The sequence below is a fragment of the Myodes glareolus genome, chromosome 15 (assembly GCF_982192425.1).
Source record: "Myodes glareolus chromosome 15, mMyoGla1.1, whole genome shotgun sequence".
Classification (NCBI taxonomy): domain Eukaryota; kingdom Metazoa; phylum Chordata; class Mammalia; order Rodentia; family Cricetidae; genus Myodes; species Myodes glareolus.
The window spans coordinates 66,383,450-66,406,743 of NC_142040.1; the positions used below are offsets into that span (position 1 = coordinate 66,383,450).

Below are 23,294 nucleotides of genomic sequence, written 5' to 3' on the forward strand. Positions count from 1 at the left end.
AGTACCATAAATATAGTTGTTTGACTGTTTAACATGTAAATTGTGATAAATGAGAAGATTAGATTCTAAGTTAAGTTTTGCTTAAATTAATTTAAGTAGACATATATGGCTCCTGAATACCATGCTGGTTTAGATGACAAAATGGCCAATGTGTAAGTTGAAATTTTTATAAGTATAGTACAAACAAGTTTCACCCTGTTTGAATACATGGGTTGAAGGGACTTATTTCTGAGAGAGAGGAGTAAAGTATTTGTGGTAGCCACAGCAAATAATTCTGAAATATCTTCTTGCTAAACTTACTGCATCTTTGTTTATGTAATATCTCAGAGTTAGAAAGTCTACTTCTAAAAATTCTAATAAACCCTATAATTTGATGACAAATACATGACTGAAAGATAAGTTTTGTTTATTTCCTGGGATAATATGGAAAACACTGATTTTTGCTCCCTTCTTTTAAAAATGGATTGACATTGTTCCTTTAATCTGTTTCCAACTATGCACATAAGAAGACTAGAGGCATATACTTTATGTACTTGTAAAATCTGCAGTTATCCCAAGGCCCCCTCGCCCACCCGCCTCTTCTTGGTGTGATAGTCCCTTTGTGGAAATGTCAATCCAGATCATTTTGTTCTTATGCACAGAGATTCTGAGGAAGTTCATGTTTATGCTCTGCAAACATGTACAGCAGATAATCCTTTTCACCAGCAATGTGACCTCAAGACCCTCCTCTACTGGTTTTTCCACCATTTGCTTCACCTTCCATCTGCTTATGGTGACGTCACTGTTCAGTGTCACTTTTGCCATGAGGGATCCTGTGGTAGCAGACATTTGTTTTAACCATGTCTCCAGACAAGATCCTGAGAGTAGAGTGTGAACAGAGCAGTGGGCCTGTGTAATAGATCTTAGAAGATAGCTTTAAACGACACGCTATCTAGCTTTTACTGTTTTGAACTCACCAAGGAACAGTTCTTGTTTTCCCACGCCTTGACAGCCATGAATGGCACCATTCTCTGACTTTGTCACTGGTGGCTTCAGCTGTTCAGAACAACATTAGACTCACTTTCTCCAAATTGCATTTATCATTAAATCATTATGACCATTTTATCTAAGAAAACAAGCAAGGCTGCCCTGAGTCACAGCAGTGGGCAGCTCGTCTTTCCTAGAGCAATGCACAGACCGAGTAAGTTTCCTGTGTGTCATTTCCACGTTTCCTCTCCAAGGTGGTGGAGAGCGGCACCGACCCACTCTCACGGGCTGTGATTTCCCCAATACGCTTAGATGCTCTGGGGTCAGCTGCTTCTGCTTTGACTTTGTTTCTGTGTGGAATCCATTGCCTGAAAATAGTTGAAGAAAACAGCCTCGCTCTCTCACTTGGTTTACCAGCTAAAATAATCTGTTAACTTTTATTCTCCCTACAAATTTCTGATTTTAAAGCACAGGATCACAGGATGGAGGGCTACTGACATACTCAGGCACCTTTGGATGTACCCACCATGAACAAGCACAGTCTCTCAGGGTGACTCAACAGTGACTTTGTCTACACCCTAAATGCAACTGATCTCGTATAAAATAATGACTTGAGTTTGTTATGACTTTCACACTGTGCTGCTTTTGAATGCTTCCAAGTCTATGAATTCTAGAAAGTAAACTGGGATGTGCTAGAATGGCAACCAGATCAAAATATTTTCTTCTTCTTGCCGTACCAAGTGCAGTCAACACGGAGACATATGCTTCTTAGGCAGGAGGCTCATTTTACCCCAAATAAACTTTTATTCGCCTAGATTTTCAATCAAAACAGTTATTTAAATTCCAACAATTCCTATAATTGTGGTGGTAGCCCTATTGAAATGCACGCTTTATAGTTGACTATCTGACTGAAGTTTCTTGGGCGCACAAGCTTCTCTGAGTCACAGTCACCAATGCATTCACATTTCTGACCCCCCAGTAAGATGCCAAATACTGTACCATGGCAGTAGGTTCCAGTAAAGCCACTGTTTTTGTGGGAAATGGGAGTGAAGACAGGAAAGTAGCCATGTAGCTCATGATCGCTGGCTTGCACACCCAGAGATACCCAGCCTCAAAACCATTGTGGACAGGGACAGCGAAGATGGCTCAGTGGCTCCAAATGCTTCCTACTCTTTCAGAGAACCTAGGTTTGGTTCCTAGCGCCTACAAAGCAGATCACCGCCATTTGCCACACCAGTTCCAAGGAGTCTGAAGTCCTTCTCTGCCAGCATGTGTGTGCTACACATACGTGCACGCAGGCAAAGAATGTATGTATGTATGTGCTGCACATACGTCATGCATGCAGGCAAAGACATTCATACCCATAGAAAGTAAATCCATAAAAGAATGTGTAAAGGCTGGACTGAAAATTATCCTCTGACTTTACACCGTTGTGGTGGCACATGAGTTTGTGTTCACATACATTGTACACACACACACACACACACACACACACACACACACACAGAGGGAGGGAGGAAGGCAGAGCACTAAATAATCATGTGGTCTAATATATTAATAGGAAATATTAAAATACATTTTTCTAACTCTTGGTATTATGTGAATAAGTATGAATAATTCTGGCAAGAAGAAATTTCAGTATGACCATAAATATATTCCCTCCTCAGTGGTGCCCTCATAATGACCAAAAATTTCCACTCAAAATGAGACTGTGGGTCATCTCCATTGCTTTCACTAAATATGAAGCAATTGGCATAAAAAAACATAATGAATAAACAGATCTCCTGGTATGGAAACAAAAAGTAAGAAAAATAAAAGTAAAAAAAATTAAGAAAAAAACTTAATTCTTATTTTCTGGTGCCTTTTGAAATGACAATATTTTAAAGTGTTTTGGTTGATAAATGGATCTACAGAGAAGACAGAAGTGTTAAAAAATAAATTATCAGCCGGGTGATGGTGGTCCTTTGTCACATGATTCAAAAGACATGATGGAGGTGCTTAAACACCATTAGGCATAATAACCATAATGTCCTGAATGTCTGTATCACTACAATTTTAGACGCTAGGAAATTTCTTTATTTTTTTAGAACTGTATTTGATCAGGTACCCACTTCCTTCAGTACTACAAATTGGCTACTTAAGAGACCTTCACCCATCTGCTTCTATATGAAGGACAAAACATTCTTCTGTTCTTGGCCTGACCCCTCTGGTGTTTCCCCATTGAATGCATCTCATAGGCTGTGTGGGTCACTGCACTGTCTGAGTCTTTGCCATATTTGACCACAGCTGCTACAGAAAGCACGCTGTGCTAGCTCACTGGAAACCATTCCTCAGTTGTAGTAGAACTTATTTACACGAACATATCATTATTCTTTGACTTCAGAATAGGCTAACGTGCTCCAGACCCTAGGAAATGCTACTGTTTCATTCAGAAAGTCAACCAAGTCTAATCACCACCCTAATCACCAGCCCCAGCCTCCAATGCTGCAGAATGTGACCACAATTTGAGTGTGTGCTGTGGGCAGAGGCAGGGTGACCCTGGGATGTTTGAAATGGTTAAAGAAAAACAGACTTTTACACTTCATAAGCTTTGAGAAGTAGGTCATTATCCCTTTCTCTGGAGGTATAAATTATAGGGTTTTCTAAGCCTTAATCATAGTGATGTTTACCAATTTCTAAAAGGATTATTATCTTGGTTGGCTATTAGTGATACTGTTGCATTTTGAACCTCAGGGATTAAAACAGAAAGGAACTCATCTTTGACCCAAGCTTTCTGGGCTGTGTTGGAATGGTCTCATTACTAATTAACCATATAGGTCTCCCCTGAGGAAGAAAACAGAAAAACCCAGGAAAGCCATTATCTTAATGACCTTGTAAAGACCTAGTTCTTCTGAAGAAATATGAACCAAATTAACCAAATAGCAGACCAAGTGTGCTGCTATTTATTGACTCCCATCTCATACACGGGAAATGAAGACACTCTCAGTGGTGTCTCTCCGCTGTCGAGCCGAAAGGGTGTCAGTCGTCTGTCGAGACGCATGCCGCTCGCACCATGTGTTTATATTGTGTTACTCCTGAAGTGCAGGGCAGAGAAAGAAGCAGAAAGTGGGTCAGCACACAATGCCTGTTTTTTGACTTTGAGACTAATTTCACTTTTTTTTTGCATTTTAGATGGATAAAAACCTCAAAAGAATATTAACCTACGATACATAAAAATTATATTGAACTGAAACTTTTAATGCTCATAACATTACATTGAGACTCATCCATTTATATGTGTGCTATCAATAGGAAGTTGCAACAGGGACCAGAGGGTTTGTACAGCCTGAAACTTTCGTTACCTGGGGCTGGAGAGTTAAAAAAAAAAAAAGAGTACTAGCTGCTCTTTCAAGAGGACCTGGGTTCAATTCCCAGCATCCATATGGCAACTCACAACTGTCTGTAACTCCAGTTCTAGAGGACCTGACACCCTCACACAGACACACATGCAGGCAAAACCAACAATGTACATTAATTAAAAATTCCCTATCTGGCCCCTTTGCATTTGCTAAGCAGGGATGTTAGCATGCCCGCTACTTTGTCTACTCGCCACAGGGAGACATTCACAGGAAGAAAAGATTGGCTGCAACCTAGAAAGTGCCAGGAGAGAAATTTCTGAGACCTGGCAAGAGGAGGGTAATTAATATAGGGTCAGTAAAGCCCACGTGGAGGAGAAAGTCTTGAGCTAAATTTCGCAGAAGAGCAGAGGCTTGGAAAGGACCAGAGAGGGGGCAATTACTGGGACTAATGTAACTATAAGCATACATATAGTAGTTCTTAGCTCCTTCTTTCCCTTCTTCCTTCCTTCCTTCCTTCCTTCCTTCCTTCCTTCCTTCCTTCCTTCCTTCCTTCCTTCCTTCCTTCCCTCCCTCCCTCCCTCCCTCCCTCCCTCCCTCCCTCCTTCCTTCCTTCCTTCCTTTTTTCCTTTTCTTTTTCTTAAAGATTGGGTTTCACTACACAGCCCTAGCTGGACTGAAGCATGATATATAAATCAGGCTGACTTTTGGACTGCAGTTAAAAAGACTTTAAGAAATCCTTTTCTGTGGGGTTGAACATCCTGATACTGAAGAAATATCATTGATAAACATAGGTGTAGAGGACAGACAGTCATGTAGGAAAGGGTGATTCTGGATTTCTTAGCCCTTGTATGGAACTACCAGAATGAAAAGAGATGAATCAGATGACAGTGATCAGTGTGGTACCAATTGGGAGGCGTTGCAGCTGGGGATATAGGGAGAGCCCCCTCAGCTGGCACCCACAGAAGCTACTGTCAGTTCCTGAAGGCTGGGACATCAAAAGAGGGTTGAAGGCGAGAAAAACAATGGATTCCTCTTCAACATTTATTTTGTGTCAGAATGTCTGGGGAATCTTAGGGAATGTGGCCAGCAAGCAGCTGGAATTGAGTGTCTGCCGCTCAAGATAGATGTTGAAGCTAGAGATTTGTATGTGGTCTCTGAGACAGGTGTCTACACAGGAAATGATCGGGCCAGGATGAGATGAAGCTTGGGAAAATAGGGAGATAGAAAGGGCAGAGGAGCATGGCCAGAGTGGGAAAGGTCAGCTGACGGGGAGAGGAGTATCAGGTGGCCCAATCAGAAATCATTCCAGGTAGGGGGAGCAGAGCCGATTTGGCAGTAGGGGGAGCATGGAGAAGCGCAGCCTGGCAGCAACATGAAGTTGGGTACAAGAGGGCTCCAAACATTGATTTTGTGAGTCTTGCCCGACAGAGGACACAGTTAAAAATGGATAAAACCTAGAGGAACGTGGGCTTGAGAGAGGTGTTTCTAACTGGATTGCACATTTTAATGGTAGGGTTAGATATAGGCACCTGGTAAAGAGAGATGTTTGTTCGAAGTCAGAAGAGAGAATGAAGATCCAGAGATGGGAGGGAACAGCCTGACGTCCCCAAGAGTGCAGAGACCCGAGATCAGCTTCCAGGGGGCAAGAGTGCCACGCCCAGTAACAGCTGGCCCATTCCCCTGAATGAAGCGGGGTGGGGGTGGTAGTGAGCATGGCTGGAGAGAATGCCACTGATCAAGTCAGCCTCTACCATTTGAAAGATGAGTGGAGTGGGCATCTCCCCAGAGATGGCACAATATTGGAAGAAGAGTCTCGGGAGAGCAATAAACTTGGCGGCTGGCTGTTGAGTGCGCTGGGAGATTAGCCTGGTCCCAGGAATAGGTAGAACCGCTGGGAGTGACCCCGCATTCTCCCAAGGCCAGAGATTACTAGCCCTGCAAGATACAGCCAGACAGTACACTTTATCCCAGGAAGCAGCACTCTAGAGGGATAAAGTGCTGTATATGGGATAAAGTGAGATTTGGTAATAGAGTTTCTAGGAGAGAGTAGCCATGCATCTGACCTGAGGAGGCGAGACAATAGCTTCAGGATGGGCTGAGCTCTTTGCTGGCTCAGAGGGAAGAAAAATGTTGCAAAAAAACAATGAAATTGTCAAAAAAAAAAACTCTGAAAAAAATAGGTAACAAGGTGAAGAAAGGGAATAGGGTAGAGAACTGGGAAGTGGAGTAGGAGCTTGGAGACAATATTGCTTTCAGGAAGTAGGCAATGCCCAGAATGGGATTTTGCATCTGAGTCTATAGAACGTGCATTTCCATAGATCCTGCAGGCATAGGAAACAAACATTCTGTGATTTTAGACATTTTTGGAGTGGGTCTAAGTACGCATCTCTTGTAATTATGTGCTCCATGTGAGGGTAAAGAGGCATTCTGTGACCTGGGTGCTTTCTAGGCTAGGCTCTGTGTGACGGGAAAACAAGTGAGCCTTGGAAACAGCAGTTCCAATCTTAGAGAAACTAGAGTGTGTTCTATGGCCTTGTGAGATGATGAGGTCATGAAAGATAAATCAGCTTAGAAAGAGAAAGAAGAAATCAGATCACGTGACAATGGGGCCAAACTTGCAAGAAGACCCAATTGCCGTCATTCAGAAGGACATAGGAAAAGGCTGCTCTCTAACCCCCCCCCCCAAACCCCGCGACTGTCCTTCTCACTGGATACCTAGACCTTTGGGCACTTCCTGGCTTTGTACTAATTTGAGATACATTTCTCACTCAAGGGACCATGACCATTCCTCCTAAGATAACTACGACCCTGGAGGCTGAAAGGGGAGAAACACTGCTTTGAGTCATCAGGAGCTAAGGGGAGTGGCCCAGAAGTCAAAGCTTTGTATGTTTCCACAGCTACTTCCAAGTAAATAGACAAGATCTTTGTAATGTATCCTAGGAGATTTCTGAAGTCAGAGTTGCTAGGACCCATGCACCAGTCCAAGCCCTTCACCTCAGTGTTCATGTTTGACCTTCACAGCAGACTGTGAAGCGGACCTTGTTGCCATTCTCATCATCTTATGGAAGACAAATCTGAGTACAGACAGCAGCTAACCCATGACCATGGTTGCACAGACCGGAAACAAGATCTAAGATTGGCATTCTGTTGCTCCAGAGATTCTGTAGAAACACTAATAATAGTTATGTGACAGTGAATTAAATTGCCTATTTGACTAAAAAACCCTCCTTCAGTGCTAAACTGGAATAATTTATAAAGCTTATCATCTATATAATAGTGGGAGCTATGTCTATATAATAATGGAAGAATATGAAAATATGGCATAAGGAATAAGTGGAGCCGATTTTAGATAAGAAAATATTTTTTCCTAAAATCATATATATATATATCTTTATTCATTCACTTATTTATAATTAATCGCATTAAATGTATAGAAGTATTAGTAAAGAGAGTATAAAACATGATAACCTGTTCCATAAGCCCTTTCTTTGTTTTCATTGTTTTTCTTAATAAAAATTATCCATATGAAGAATCTCATCTGGCCTGGAGAGAAGGCTCAGTGGGTAAAGTTGTTTGTAATGTCAGCCTGCTGGGCTGAGTTTCATATCTGGAACTCATAAAAGGAAAGAAAGAACAAATTCTACGAAGTTGCCATCTGATATCTATACACGTGCCATGCCACCCACATATACACACCAATCTCTCTCTCTCTCTCTCTCTCTCTCTCTCTCTCTCTCTCTCTCTCTCTCACACACACACACACACACACACACACTCACTCACTCACTCCTCCCTCAGCTTGGAGTTCCCCATTTAACTAGGTTACAGAACAAATATTAAGGAAATCAAAGTTTGAGAATTTTTGTTTATAACTAAAAATTTCATTATATTCAAATAAAGTATCTTGCTTGTTTCATAGAATAAAAGAGGAGTCAAAAATTATTGTAATGCTTAGCTGACCCCATACGTTTGGAAATTTTTCCCATTTTTTTATGTTCTATTGGAAATACTAAAAAGGTGTCAATGGAAATAAAGAAGCCTATTATGATTCATAAAGATAAATACACTTTTAACTACTCAATTATATCTTTCAGTTTAGGTGTTTTAACATATCATTCTCACTCCTCAAAACCAACCAAGTAGTACATGTATCATCCCAGTTTTAAAGGTTTATTAATCCTGTTGTGTGAGTTTTCAGTAGGAGTTTGTTAGTTGGGTAAGGAATGGGAACTCGGTGTGTTTGTTGAATTTTCACTAGGAAACGGCTTCTTCTCAGCCTTAGGTGTTATTTCATCTACTTCTTGGGTAGTATAATCTCCCTTTTGCCACTGACCACTCAGTGGTCAGGAATGCCTGGCTTTGACTTCTGAGGTCTTTGGCTCTGAGGTCTGAAGTTGTACATTACAAGCATCCTAACCCAGGTATCTGGGCTCAGATTTAACCTTCAGGCCCTTGAATGAACCACGTCACATCCCATCTCTAGGTCTTAGAACCCTTATCTCCTCCCCAACAAGTGAAACAACAGTGCTGTGTTACTCTGAAGTAAAGTGACCACTGTACAAACCAGGCTGTCTTCAGTCCTTAGCCCCCACACTACAGGGTATTTCTGCTTTGTTACCAGATATTTCATTATTATTGATGAATAACACTGATGTTTCTTTCAGCTGGTTAAACTAATTCTGATCTGTGTTCCTAATTATACATCATGGCTGCGCATCCTGGGAAAACTGAGATGAGAATAATTTACCCAATAACTCGATAAAGTCTTCACAGATTGTGATATTGTCTTTCAAAAAGACTCTACAGCCTTTTTCCCCATGAAGTAGAAGGGGTTGGTCAGGGCCATAGCTGTTTGAAGACTGTTGTTAGGGCTATAGAATGTCCCATGAAGACATGTGTTCTACTGAAGGCTTTTGTTGTTGTTTCGAGATAAGGTTTCACTGTAGGTTTTTTAGAGCCTGTTCTGGAACTAGCTCTTGTAGACCAGACCAGGCTGGCCTCGAAGTCACAGAGATCCATCTGCCTCTGCCTCCTGAATGCTGGGATTAAAGGTGTGCCCCACCACCGCCCGGCCCTGCTGAAGTTTTAGTCCCTAATGCTCTCTTCAGAGGTGAGGTTCTGAGGATGTGATTGGAGTTGTGGGCTCCTACCTACTCAATTAATTATTATGCTATTAATCCATAACTTGATGATCCTAGTGGAAGGTGGGAGAAACCAGGAAGTAGTACCACGCTATCTGGTGTTAGTCCAAGCCCTCCCTGGACCACCATGTGTGTATAGCTCAACTTATTTGGACTTAAAAGTCAAGGAACTCCTGAAACTGAAAACCAGATAACCATCCTCTCAATTAAATCATTTACCTCAGGGATTTTGTCATAAGATGGAAAGCATCCTAGCAATATTCAGTGTCACTAAAGCACAGGGGTGCACATGATAGCAACAAGTTATGTAACTTCTCTCAAATTGCAACCTCCAGATTTGATTTACTTAAGTTTTAAATGAAGACAACAATAGATTTTCTGTAATATTGAAGTCAGAGCACATGATATAATGAAATACCAGAGTCTGGATGGTTGAAACAGCAAACATTTATTTGTTGTGGCTCTGGAAGTCAGATAATTCACGGTACTGGCATATTTCATATCTCATAGAGCCATTAGGACTGACATCTCCTTGTTATAACTTCACATTGCCTTGCTTGCCGGAGGGTTTGTAGTTAATGCCCGACATAATTTTATTTGATTAGAGAGCTTGAAAGTCTCTCCCCCGCAATCCTTTCCTCTTTCTATTGTGTGGTGTTGGGTACTGAACCCAGGGCATTGCAACATCCCTAGGCAAGTGCTCTACCACTGAGATACACGCCTAGTCCAACTCACTGTTAGTTACAATACTTCAGGCGTGGAAGTAGATAGAGACAAACATGGCTTGTGTGTATGTGTGAGAACATGTGTGCCCATGGGCAGACATGTGGTCATGTGAATGCATAGTCCTTGATTATCTCCTTCACTTCTTATGCTCTGTTTCCTTGATGATTACAACTAACAATTTGGGATTGATTTTACTTAAATAATTTTTTATGACAATGAAACCAAAACCTATTTAAGCTTAACAAAAGTGCCCTTTGAATATCAATAATATTTTCAGTTAAATGCATTGGCAAGAAAAAAAGACGACATGCTCGCCACACTCCTCAACTCTCATACTCTGTTGGCATCTATGATATGAAATATAAAAAAGTATCCTAAAATAGTCAATATTTATATTTTATAGGAATTACATTGTTTTTCTCTGCAGGGTTAAGGGTGGAAGTGAAATATAAATTCAAGCCTCGTATTATGTAGCCTGAAATGTTAAGGACAAAAATTCCTTTGACCAGTGGGAAAGTACCACTGATAGAGTTCTTCACTGTTGGTTTTTCAGCACAATGAGGTAGATTTGAATGAATCCTAACCCTTAGTTTCAGATCCTGGTAGTCTTGTCTTCCCATAGCCGCTAGCTCAAATAACTTCAAAGACTTTGGAGAGGAGAGGAGAGGTTCCTTGTAGACAGCATGGGGTTTATTCTGTTTAGGGGAATTTAAGCTTCAGAAGGCAAAGGGAAGCTCCAAACACTTATGAGGATTAAAATAAGATCTAGACATGATTCATGACTGATGTAATGATAAGTATGTCCACCTATGGAGGTGGACAGAAAAAATGACTGTGTCTTCTGAGAACTTTGAAGGGGTTCTCTTTAATCACCACTCAGAATGTACTCCAGGGAACCGCAGAACTTATTCCTACACTTTGGGGTGGTTTTTATATTCAAGGAAGTGATTCTAGAATATATTCCTAGAAAGTGACTCTATGTTCTTGTAAATGATCCAACTTCTGGCCTTTCAAAGAGAGCTAGTGGAAAAGGAATAAAATGTCAGAAAAACAAGTGTTTTTCTGTGATAAAGCCATCCTGCAACACTCATCACCCCCACACACACTCTGAATGTGTTGTACCTTGGACTATAATTGCTTTTTGATTAGTGTGAACAAGGTCTCACATCCATAGACTCACTATTGATTTTGTAATTAATAGTAATTTCTTACATATATATATACTTACTATCTAAGAGGAAATCCAAGTCCTTCAGTACTGAGGAATTACAATTTATCTGCAAACTCTCCTGCTCAATGCAAAACTTGGGTGTTTTCAATGCATTTTAAGGAAGAAGGAGAAAGTCAGAAAGGCTAACTCACTGGCTGTGATTAATTCTGGAAGCTAATAATAGAAGCAGCAATTAAAATGTAGTCATCTTGACTTGTAATTCTGGCTGCTCCCTGTAAATAACTGGTTGGCTGGGTCAACTTCTGTCATTCCTTTAGGAAATGGAGCTTCAACACTGATTTTCTTTTTATTCTCATGGTGGACAGAACATATTTTCCCTGCTATTTGGGACATGAAAGACTTGACCTTGAAGATATGCTTATGTACCAGGTCACACACATTTTTAGTAGGCCTGTAAATGTCCCAGCAAGCTGTTAAGTCACATATACAAGAAACTTTTCTTCTGCTAAGGAGCCAGTGTGAATAGATAAAATTGTGACTTCTTTTTTCAAGGTCTGGATATATTCATCACTTGCTTGGCATTGTTTTCACTGCTGAGTGCATGAAGGGAGGGAGGGAGGAAGGAAAAGAAAAGAGAAGAACAAAAGGAAGAAAAGAAGGAAGGGAGGGAGAGAGGGAAAGAGGGGGGAAGAGAGGGAGGGGCCGGTAATTTCTCCAGACAAGCATACTCTCAACCCCCACTTGCTGAGCGTCTGGTAAATCAGAACTCTTTCAATCCCTCATTCTTTCAAACTTTAAGTCCCTAGGCTGATTTGTGCTCCTTTCTGTTACTTCAACTCTGACCATTTCCTTCTGTGAAGACTCGTTTTTCCTTCTGTAGTCTATTTATGACTTTGACTTCTCTAATCTTGAAGGTTAAGGTAGCAACATCTTTGTCTCCCCAAAGGTTTCAATAAATGTTCGAATACTCTTAAATTATCTATTATCTGAAAATTTGAATTACTCGGGTGCAAAAAACACTCAGAATGACAGTTGATTATCTGTGTCCTTATTTCTTTATTTGAAGTATAACACAAAGGACTTTTATAAGCTCCCCTAGTCTCATTTGTCTTTTCCAGCCTTACTTTTTCATATTTTATACATTGATCACATATGTGTACTGAGAAAAAAGTTGAGTGTTCTTCACTTCAATCATGCTGTAAGAAGCTTCCATTTCCTCCCACTGTGATTTTGACATTTTTATTATGGTCTCAAGGCATCTGTGGCTGTGTCATCTGTCGCTTTAAGAGCAGGGAAATGGTAATGACCCTAATATCTATCTCTTAGATGGTCTATTCAGTCCCAGTTACTAACGTGCTGCATGATAGATGGTTGGCACAATGTCGAATTTAAAAAATGAACCCAATGATCGAAAGCAATGTGATCCTTCTCTGTGTACTCTGAGCTAGGATGTTAGAAAACATTTACATTAATGACAGTTAAACTCTCCACATGTTACTGAGTTATCTCTAAATAATGAACACCTCTACCTAGCATGGAGTAGTTTGCTTGTAGCTACCCTATTGTTAATAATGCTGTGTTGTCTGATATGTTGGGGAACAGATAAGTCTATTTTTTAAATTCCTTTACACATCATAATGCTTCCAACCTTTTGTCAGTAATTACTTTCTTTCCTTGAATTTTAGGCCTCATTGTCCATGAAGGAGCTGCAGTTTACAGAGTCTTTAAGCGGTGGCGAGCTGTCAATTTGCACTGGGATGTATTAAATTACGACAAAGCCACAGACATTGAAGAGAGCAGCCGAGGAGACTCTTCCACAAGTAGGACTTTGTGGTTACCGTTGTCAGCTCTGAGGAACAGGAACTTGGTCCACCCCACGCAGCTAACCTCACCACGGTTTCAGTGTGGCTATGTGCTATTACATCTATTCAATCGGATGCGGGCCCATGAAGATGGGTCAGAAGACAATGGCTCCGGGGAGGTGGTCATGAGAGTGACGTCCGTGTGACAGATACACGCAGCAGCAGAGAGTGGGACCTGCACATTTTGGAATGTAATTGCAATGAATGGCAAAACCATAGCACTTCTAATCGTACATCCATGGACTTTTTAAAATCTATGCTTTTTATATGAACATTTGAATTGCAAATACATTTTTCTGAAAAAAAAAGAGGCTCCTTGTTTGCTTTATGACTTAACACATCTTTTTAAAGTTAGCTACTGGAGTTGTCATACACACCACTTAACTCTCCATGTTTAAAAAAATAATAGAAGTAGTCATGAGGACCTAAGGCATTTTTTCTTGTTTGTTTAAAATATTTGTGAATCAAACTTTTTGCCACACATATAATATTTCAGGCACAGTACAAATGGGTCAGTTCAGAATGCTGAAGGCAGGTTCCAGAGTGCCTGCCTCAGGCACAGCCTCCAGCTACTCCAGGTACTCCAGGTACTCCAGGTACCCCAGGTACTCCTTGAGGATCTAGGTACTATGGCTCGTATTTAATCCCCTGAATCAGCACAGGGAATGTCAAAGGAGGAAGAAGAGCATAGATTAAGATGGTAAGGTTCCAGTTCATGTTAGACAAAGACATCCCGAGCACATGCAGCCCTTGGGAGCTTAGCTCACTGATATACTTCAGGTGCTGTAATGGGAGAGGCTCACACAGTCCCTTCACATCAGCACAACCTAGTAGACTATTGTAATAAAATTTGGTAAATAATTAGTGTCTTGAATTATCATAATCAGATTTTCCTCTTATAAAAAGTATATGTCTGCTTAATCAACTGAACACTAATCCCACCCCTTGACTTAATGAAGTCCTACCAATGGTGAAGATCTTTCTGTTCCTCTGGATAGAAAAATTAAGCCTTTGACTTCCCAGAAACAGAATTCTAAGTAGTAGTATTTGGCAATTATCTATAATTCATCCTTACAACAAAATGATTAACACATAATTCAGGGTAATAACTAAATGTACAAGAAGGGAGGCAGCCATGCTTATGAACATGAGTTAAGCCTGCTGGGAATTTGAAGTTCAAAGTCAGATCTAAAAGCTTAAAAAACAAAATGTGCTCTATTCCACTTCCTAAAAATAGCACTGGAGTCATTATCAACATTATTGTTTGTGTTTATGACTATAATTGCCCCATAGAAAATATTCTTTAGTTTGGAAACAATACTTTTCCAGTTACAGTTCAGTGTCACAAATGATGAAAAGGTGACAGTTTGTAGAAATGAGAAGAGAAACCACAAAGCCACAAAGGGAGGAGAATTTTACCACCATTGGGGCAGATCCAGGAAGGGAGGGTATCAGGAATTTTATTCCAAACAGAGTTTGTTTGCTTGTTTTAGTATGGCACTAGGTGGCATAGTTCTGAGGAAGACTCCTGGAGAGTCTAACAACACAGCACTTAATGGGGAACAATTTCGGTTACTGTTGGCATCTCAGTATAGAGCATTGTCTTGATAAAACCTCATTAATAGATTTTCAGCATATTTCAGACTGACAGTGCTCCAACATAGAGCTAGCTTGTCTCTGTGGCAGCGTACACTGTGAATTTGTATTAGAACAGAAGGACCCTAGGATGAGAAACTCTCTGCAACATGGTCATGTAGCACAGGAAGGAGAGATCTATCAGGGATATGGCATGCCTGACTCTATGATGACAGAAACAGCTTTTAAATTTCAATACTGTAATTCAAGCGAAATCTTGAATGCAAAAATATTTATAATCAAGAAATGAATTGGAAATATCTTAAATTATTATTTTCAAAATCACTTCCAAAATGATAACTCTCAGAAACTATAAGCAAGCTCTCTCTTTTGAATGTAGTATGAATTTCTCCAGATCAGTCTGTTAGGACTAGGCACTGTTAGCAGGATGGACTAAGGCCCTGGAGGTAAGAAATGAGCACCTATATAGTCCTGCACCACCCATGGCAGTTCCAGGTGAGCTAAGGGACGGGCAGTCTGGAGGGGTGGGGTGTGGAAGAGTTGTCCATGGGGCATCAGGAGAGGTTGTCCCTGGGATACGATGGCACCTGGCTCCTCAAGCCGGAGTGGTCATTTGAAAATCAGAAGAGGAGGTGCAATGAACACTCTAGGAAGAAGGGGCCACGTTACAGAAGTAAGGACACTGTGTGTAGGGGGATGGGGCGTGCAGGTCAAGACAGGTTCCCTCCTGTATTAGAGTATGGGACTGAACGCCACAAAGATGCATGAACAAGCACTAAGACTTGCAAACCCAGTTCTGGGGCGTGAGTGTGTCTTCTGCATCCACTGGAGCAGGTAATGTGCAACAAGAGAGACACCAGAGCATCCCCAGGACAGCTATGTGTCCTTTCCCTCTTCTCAGGAGACATCAAAACCACGGTTCCAGAAAGGAACGCTGATCACAGTTTCATAAAATAGGAGACGGCTTCTTCACTAACAAAAGCTCCGCAAACACTTCAGAGTAATTACAACTTGCCATCTGATATTTCTTTAATATAAAATTTAATTTTTTATATGTTGCACTAACTAAATATATGACAGAATAGTTAGATTATAACTCAGTGGTAGAGTTTTTGTCTCACACTGGCCCTGTGTTCTATTGCTAACATACACACACACACACACACACACACACACACGCACGCACAGAGATCACCATAGTAAATCAAGTGCCTGCTTTTGCATTCCCACCTGTGTTCTCCAACCCCTTGCTTTTGCTCCATTAGAGCCCAGTTGTTCTTTCCAATCCCTGCCATCATATCTCAGAATCAGTGACACCCTTTTGTTGTTGTTATGATGCCTAAATATTCTTCTTCCCTCTCCTGAGGAGTTAAACAAAACAAATTTGATTTTGGCCTGAAATGTAACAATTACCTATAATGTAGCAATTAATGTGTCATTTATAAAACACACGTTAGGGGATGGAAAAATGACTCAGAAATAAAGAACACTTGCTGCTCTTGCAGAGGATTTTGGTTTATTTCACATCCCTCACATGACATGTCACAGTAGGCCAAGTTCTAGGGGATCTAATGGATTCCCTATTCCCCCGTCAGGGGCATCAGGAACGCACACAGTACACAGACATTTATGTGAACAACACAAATGTGAGTGTTTATCTATCTATCTATCTATCTATCTATCTATCTATCTATCTATCTATCTATCTATCATCTATCTATCTATCTATCCATCCATCCATCTATCTATCCTATCTATCTATTTATCTATCTACCTACCTACCTATCTACATATATACATAACCTATACTTAAAATGTGTAAAGACATACTTTGTTCAGTTCTCTATTATAGTTTATTTTTTAATTGCACATTTCAAACATTTTTGAGACAGGGTTTCTCTGTATAATAGCCTTGACTGTTTATAAAGGAACTGTTTACTCCCTTTGTAATCCAGGCTGTCTTCCAACTCACAGAGATCTGCCTACCCCTGCCTTGAAATTTCTGATGATTTCCCAAGTTCTTCCAATTCCAAGCTAATAGCAAAGTTTGAATTGATTCTGTGTAATATATGTAATATGGTAATCACATACAGCATAACAAAATTTTATGGTTATATATAATAATATCCTATATATGAAGAAACAGTTGATTAAAGGTCTTACCATGATACTTTACACAATTAGCTTAATTTTTATCAGTTCAAGAAAAAGATATCATCATGTAAGCAAGTGCTGTTGTTTGCAGTAACCCTGAAAGTTCTGATTCCAGGGGTGTGTGGACATTAAATCCACACCTCTACAACTGCTATTGATCTTGTTAATTAGTCAAGGCTAACAAGGTTGTTTTAAACAACACTGTCCTAAAAACTACAGATCACTTGGAGCAAATGGGAGATTGAGAGTAATATGTAATTCCCTCTGAAGTCTTCATGATATGACATTTTTAAAAGTGTAAAATCTAAAAGATTTTATATACACTTTCCAAAACAAGCCAGCAGTCTCTGCATGTTTTCAACTTCTGCTATTTCTTGCGTTTTCTGTTTGTAAACTGACTTTCCCTTTCTGTTCTGACACCACAAGAGAAAACAGAAAGATGTGCCCTGAGATGATCTCTGTCTCTCTCGCTCTATCTCCCCTCCTCTCTGTGTATGTGTTTCTATGTCTGTGTGTGTGAGAGTTGGGGGTTGGGGAAAGGAGGGAGGGTGGGAGAATATGAGTGAGGATTTCACAGAATCAACAGAAATACTAAAAAGTGCAAGTGCCAAGGCCAAAAGGACTACTTCTAAATGGAAGACTTCAAGAGTTACCAAATGTCACTGAAAAGTAAAATCAAGGCCAGGGAACTGTCCCAAAAGGATAGGAGTAAGCAGAGTCTTGGTGCTTTGTAAAAGAAAAGTCCGTGGACTAATCACAAAACACGGTGCACAGCAGAGGGCAGCTGTTCTCTCAGAGCAGAGCTTCCTTCTCCTGCTCCTGTTCTTTTCCCCTCCTACAAATCCCTTTTGCTTGTCTCTTCACTCCAGACATGACCTCCATATTCTTGGGTAAGCAGTAAAGAGTTGGACTGGATATGGTGTGACTGAGAAACCAAGACTGCAGACTTTCCGGGAGATGCTCTTTATACAGGCTTCCAACAGAGAGCTCAGAGCAAGGGCCTTTCTGTGCACACTTAAGCCTCAATTCCAAGACTCCCCTTGGAGAAGACTTAAAAACACCATCCAGGGATTTTGACCTGAAATAAAATCATAGTATTTAGAAATACATTAGTGTAAGTCTGTCCACAAACTCCCAGTGAATATGATCAAAATATACTATGTGTACACATGAAATTCTCAAAGAATTAATAAAATATCTAGCTATAATTGGAAATAAATATTTAGGACTAATTTTCCCCAAAGATAAAGAACTTGTGCCACAATATCCTGTAGAAAATTGTACACACAGACACACAGATGCATGCACACACTATCATCTATCTATCTATCTATCTATCTATCTATCTATCTATCTATCTATCTATCTTTCTTTCTTTCTTTCTATCTATCTATCTATCTTTCTATCTATCTATCTATCTTTCTATTATCTATTTATCTATCTATTTATCTGTCTATATATATACATACACATATATACATATACATAAACTATCTATGTATATATACATACGTACGTACATACATATCTATATACACACATAAATACACACACAGACACACACACACATGCACAAACACATATGACTCTCCCAGTGACCTGGGAGAAAATGCAGCCTCCATTGTTCACAGGTTTAAACTTTCTTGTTTACTTTGATTTGAGATAATTAAAGCAAATGGAATTTTAACTGCAGGTTTGTTTTGCACCCAGGAGAATCATACTTCAATAACATCTGTTCCAGGTAATCATGTTTATGAACACTTTGCATCAATGTCCTTCCAAATAAAAGCAAATTAAATTTACAGACAAAAGTGCAAGATCAAAATGTTCTCCCAGTCTGTTCTTTTACCAGAAACACTCCAGAATATCATTTAGAGGTCTCTTTCTGTCTTTGTCAGAACTAAATTCAATAAAGATCATAGGTTAAAATTTTCTATAGGACCTTATGATACAAGTCCTTTATGCTTGGGAAAATTAGCATTAAAACATTTCCAGTTATAGCTAGAGACACTTCTTTTTTATGTAATAATTTTTTGGGCATATGCGTGTATGTACTTGATAACATAACACTAAAATTCAGTATATGGGTTTGTTTCTGTAACATATACAAGCTTAGAAGACCTATGAGTTATAGTAAGTGTCACTGGGGCTATACTTGAAGGTTCTATGGGTCCTCAGAGGCTTTCTTCAGATATAATCAAGGACAAGATCTTCTCGAATAAATCTCCTAAGTGTGAGATTACAACATTCCACAGGACAGAAATGCAATCATCTGCTCCAGTCATATTCTCTTCTTCATGTGCTCCCTGCCAGAAGAATAGGCACTTAGTTAGGGACATGGGATGGGGAAAAGGAAGGACAGTAGCTCTTTGTCACTTCCCATGGAAATGCCACCATGAGAGTAGAAGATTGAGATGATGCTCAGTGTTTCATTTTCCAATGTCTGGTGTCTTTGTGCCCTGAAGTCATTGAGCCAAACCTAATTCTCATCCATCCTGTTTACTCTTTAGAGCCACTTTAACTCAATTCTAGCTGTGTTCAGAGGTGTGCAGACAGTCTGGCTTCTATCTCAGCTTTATGAACTCAGTTGACAGTCTTAAAATCCATCAACACTCAAGAATGAAAATAGAAAACTTTAAAACTATCTTTATGAATTTGATAATTGACATAATAATTGTACATGTTTGTAAAAAGCACAGTGACAGTTTGATGAATGCTTGCAGTGTGTACTGATGAATTTAAGTATTTCTAGTTCCTTAAATATTGGTCATAGATGTGGGGAAACTTGTCTCTTCCAGTACTTTATAAATGGTATAATAAATCATTAACAGATATTGTCAGCCTCTTATGTTGTAGAACACTAGACTTATTCTTTCCATCTAACTGTACTTTGAGCCTTTTTACTCAACTTCCCCCTCTATTCATCTACCCCTCTACCCTATGAAGTCTATGACTAATCTTCTGCTCTATCCTTCTATGAAATCTAACCTAACATTCTCGTAAAAATGAGGAGGAGAAGTAGTTGTTTTTCATTCTGTGGCTCATTACTCTTAAACACAATATCATCCAGTGCTATCCATGCAGCCACAAATAGCAGCACTTCATTTTTCTTTTTCAAAATTGATTTTATTTTAATTGTAAATACAATTACATCATTTTCTTATGTCTCTCCTCCTTCCAACCCATCTCATGCCCCCCGACGCCATCTAAATTTGATTTTTTCTTTTATTATTGTTGTTGCATATATACATATATTCACACACAGTGATATACATTCATATGTACACACACACACATATATATATAGAGAGAATACATATGTGCATAAATATATTACACACAAAGCCTACTAAGTCAGTTCAGTGTTGCTCATATAGTTTTAGGGCTTACCAATTGGTATTGGGTAACAAATCAGAGGTTTCACCCATGAAGAAGAGTCTCCATTTCTCTCTCAGTAGTCACTAATTAACTGCATCTCTTTGTCTTGGAGTGGGATCCTGTGATATATCTCTCATCCATACTGACATATCAAGTGGAATTGTGATTGTTCTGGTCTTATTTGGGCAGCCATATTGTTGAGATTGCATATTGATACTCACATATTTTTGGAAGTTGCTACAGTAGAAAGGAACTTTCCATATGACTTTTTGAAGGGCATTAAGAGTAATTTATTTCTCCCTTTATTTCTTCCTCTCTGTTTCCAAGCTTTACCCCATGTGTCCTTTTAACTACTGTTTTTTTTTACCTCCCCATGTTTTAAAGGCAAATCCAAGACCCGTTAGTAATTTCTTTGACATGTATGACTCTCTCTAATGAACTGTGTATCTGCAGATTTAAGGCTAATAACCACAAATGAGAAAAAAAACTGTGAAATTTGTCTTCCCAAATCTAGATCCCCTTATTCATAATGGTCATTCCCAGCTCTATCAATTTGCCTGTTAATTACATCTTTCTTAGCAGCTGATTACTATTCCGTTGTGGAAATACACACATTTTACTACCTGCTCATCAGTTGGATATCTAGGCTCTTTCCATATCCTGGCTATTGTTAATGGATCAGTAGTGGAATTAATGAACAGGAATCTCTGTAGTGAGATTTAGAGTTTTTCAGGTACGTGTCCAAGAGTGAAACATCTGGATTAAATAGTAGATGTATTTTTGGCTTTTTGAGGAAATTTTACACTGATTTCCGTAGTGGCTGGACCCATTTGCAATCCCAGTAACAACAAATAACTTTTCCCATTTCTCCACACATATGCTAGACTCTCCTAGAAATGGCTGCAAAAGCAAGACTGGGACAATGGTTCATTGGCCATGCTAACATGAATCAGGGATTTTTGAGTGGCCCCACCCCTAGACAAAGAAGTATAGGCAACTAATAATTTCTGGGAGGAAATTAGCTTCTTTTCTCCCAGGGGTGAGTACCCTTATTGGCTTTCCAATTAAGAGTGCTCATTCTTAAAACCATCATCAAAAATGGACCCAGCAGAATAGATCTTCGTTAGGGTTTCTATTGCTGTGAAGAGACACCATGACCACAGCAACTTTTATAAAGCAAAACATTTAATTGGAGTGGCTTAAATTTTCAGAGGTTTAGTCCATTATCATAATGGTGTGACACTGTGGTGTACAGGTAGACATGGTGCTGGAGTCTTACATCTTGACTCAAAGGCAATAGGAAGTTGTCTGGGACACTGTATGTGGCTCATGTATGATACCTCAAATCCTACCCACACAGTGACACACTTTCTCCAACAAGGTTATACATATTGCAAGAAAGCCACTGCCTATGAGCTTATGGGTCCAATTACTTTTAATGTGTTTGTGTGTGCTGTTATGTAATATGAACACATGTATGTGTATATTACATAATATATATGTTATGTAACAGATGCACATATACACCTATATACATGTATGTAACATTAATAATCGAATAAAAATAGGGTATCAATTTGAGAGTATAATGGACATAGGAGGGGTTTAAAATAGGGTAGCTAGAAAGGGCTGGAGTGATTAAATGGAACACGGAATGATGTAATTTTATGCTAATTAAAATTACATTTTTAATATTTATTAAAAAACAAAGTTTTCCATATCTTCTATTTTCTTATTGTACAATGAATAACATAATTATGATACATGCTTTGCAATTTTTGAAAATCACTAAAAGAATTGATTTAAATATTTGGTGTACAGTACACACTTTATTGCTGTAGTTATTATTAGCTTGCTTTGTATTACAGGACTGAGAGAGGTTGGTGACAGCCAGGGTGATGGGAATTTCAACTCTCACTTGGGAATATGCGTATGGCTGGGAAATAACCTCAATTTCTCCACAGCGAGGTGTCAAAAGGCTTGGAGCATCTCTGAAGATTTCCAGCTGTTCTGGAACCTTCTCTTCTCTATTGACAGTGCACACTGGGACCCGTTTACTAAATGTATCATTCTCAACGTCTAACTTCCTTTTGTTTACTTTTTTTTCTCTCTGTTTTTTGATACGTTTGATGGCTTCCCTGTCTGTATTTCTTTTTCCCCTTCCTAAATCACTCTTAAACTTCTCCGGACAAGTCTCTTTCTATGCTAGCCTTTCTTTGTCACAAAACAGAGATTCCAATTTTCATTTAGCTACATTTCAAAGCTGGGTTTTTAATTAAGAAGTAAAGGTCTGGTTCAATTAGTTTTATCTACACGGTATGCTTACTGCCATGGAATAGGACAGTGATTCACTTCCGTTCTGAGGGTGTAGAGCTGTAGAGCATCAGTTCAAGGCTGATATTTAGCTTCTGGCACAGTGACAGTCAGCTTGGAAGCTATGACTGATGGTCCTTCTGTTTTATTGGTTCTAGGGATCCAACAAGGGTCTTCTGAATCAGGAGTTTTGGATAGAGTATTATTGGATAAAAACCAAATAGAATAAAAGATGTATGTCATACAATGTGAGTGGCAATGAGTTACTCGGAGTGTTTCCTTCTCTACCCTCAACACACACACACACACACACACACACACACACACACACACACACACACACTTCTCAGTCTAGCCATGCCAAAATCTAGTTCAAAAGAAAAGCCACACATTATTACCATAAGATAGTCTCAAAGTACTTACCTGAGTAGAGTGGAGCTGTGGATAGTGGATCCTCTATACTTCTCTGTTGGCTGAGGTTTTTGTCTCACCATGAGGTTTTCTTCATCTGAATCTATCTTTACTGTATATCTCTCTTTTTCTGACCACATATGTCTTTAATTTGCTAAGCAATATGCATAGGATTAAAGCCGTGGCTTTGACAGCTGGATCCAACCCATTCCTTAGCTTTCTGAGAGTCTAGCCTCAA

The 23,294-nt window shown here is 39.5% G+C and overlaps 1 protein-coding gene across 1 annotated transcript in view; it reads left to right on the forward strand.

Moving 5' to 3' along the window:
• Marchf11 (membrane associated ring-CH-type finger 11) overlaps positions 1-16,430 on the forward strand; it is a 102,364-nt gene extending 85,934 nt beyond the window's left edge. Inside the window, exon 4 of the mRNA XM_048457049.3 lies at positions 13,028-16,430. Within this exon, the coding sequence (XP_048313006.1) occupies positions 13,028-13,350 (323 nt within the window). The 3' untranslated portion in view covers positions 13,351-16,430. The remainder of the gene's footprint in view (positions 1-13,027) is intronic.
• The last annotated feature ends 6,864 nt before the right edge of the window (positions 16,431-23,294 follow it).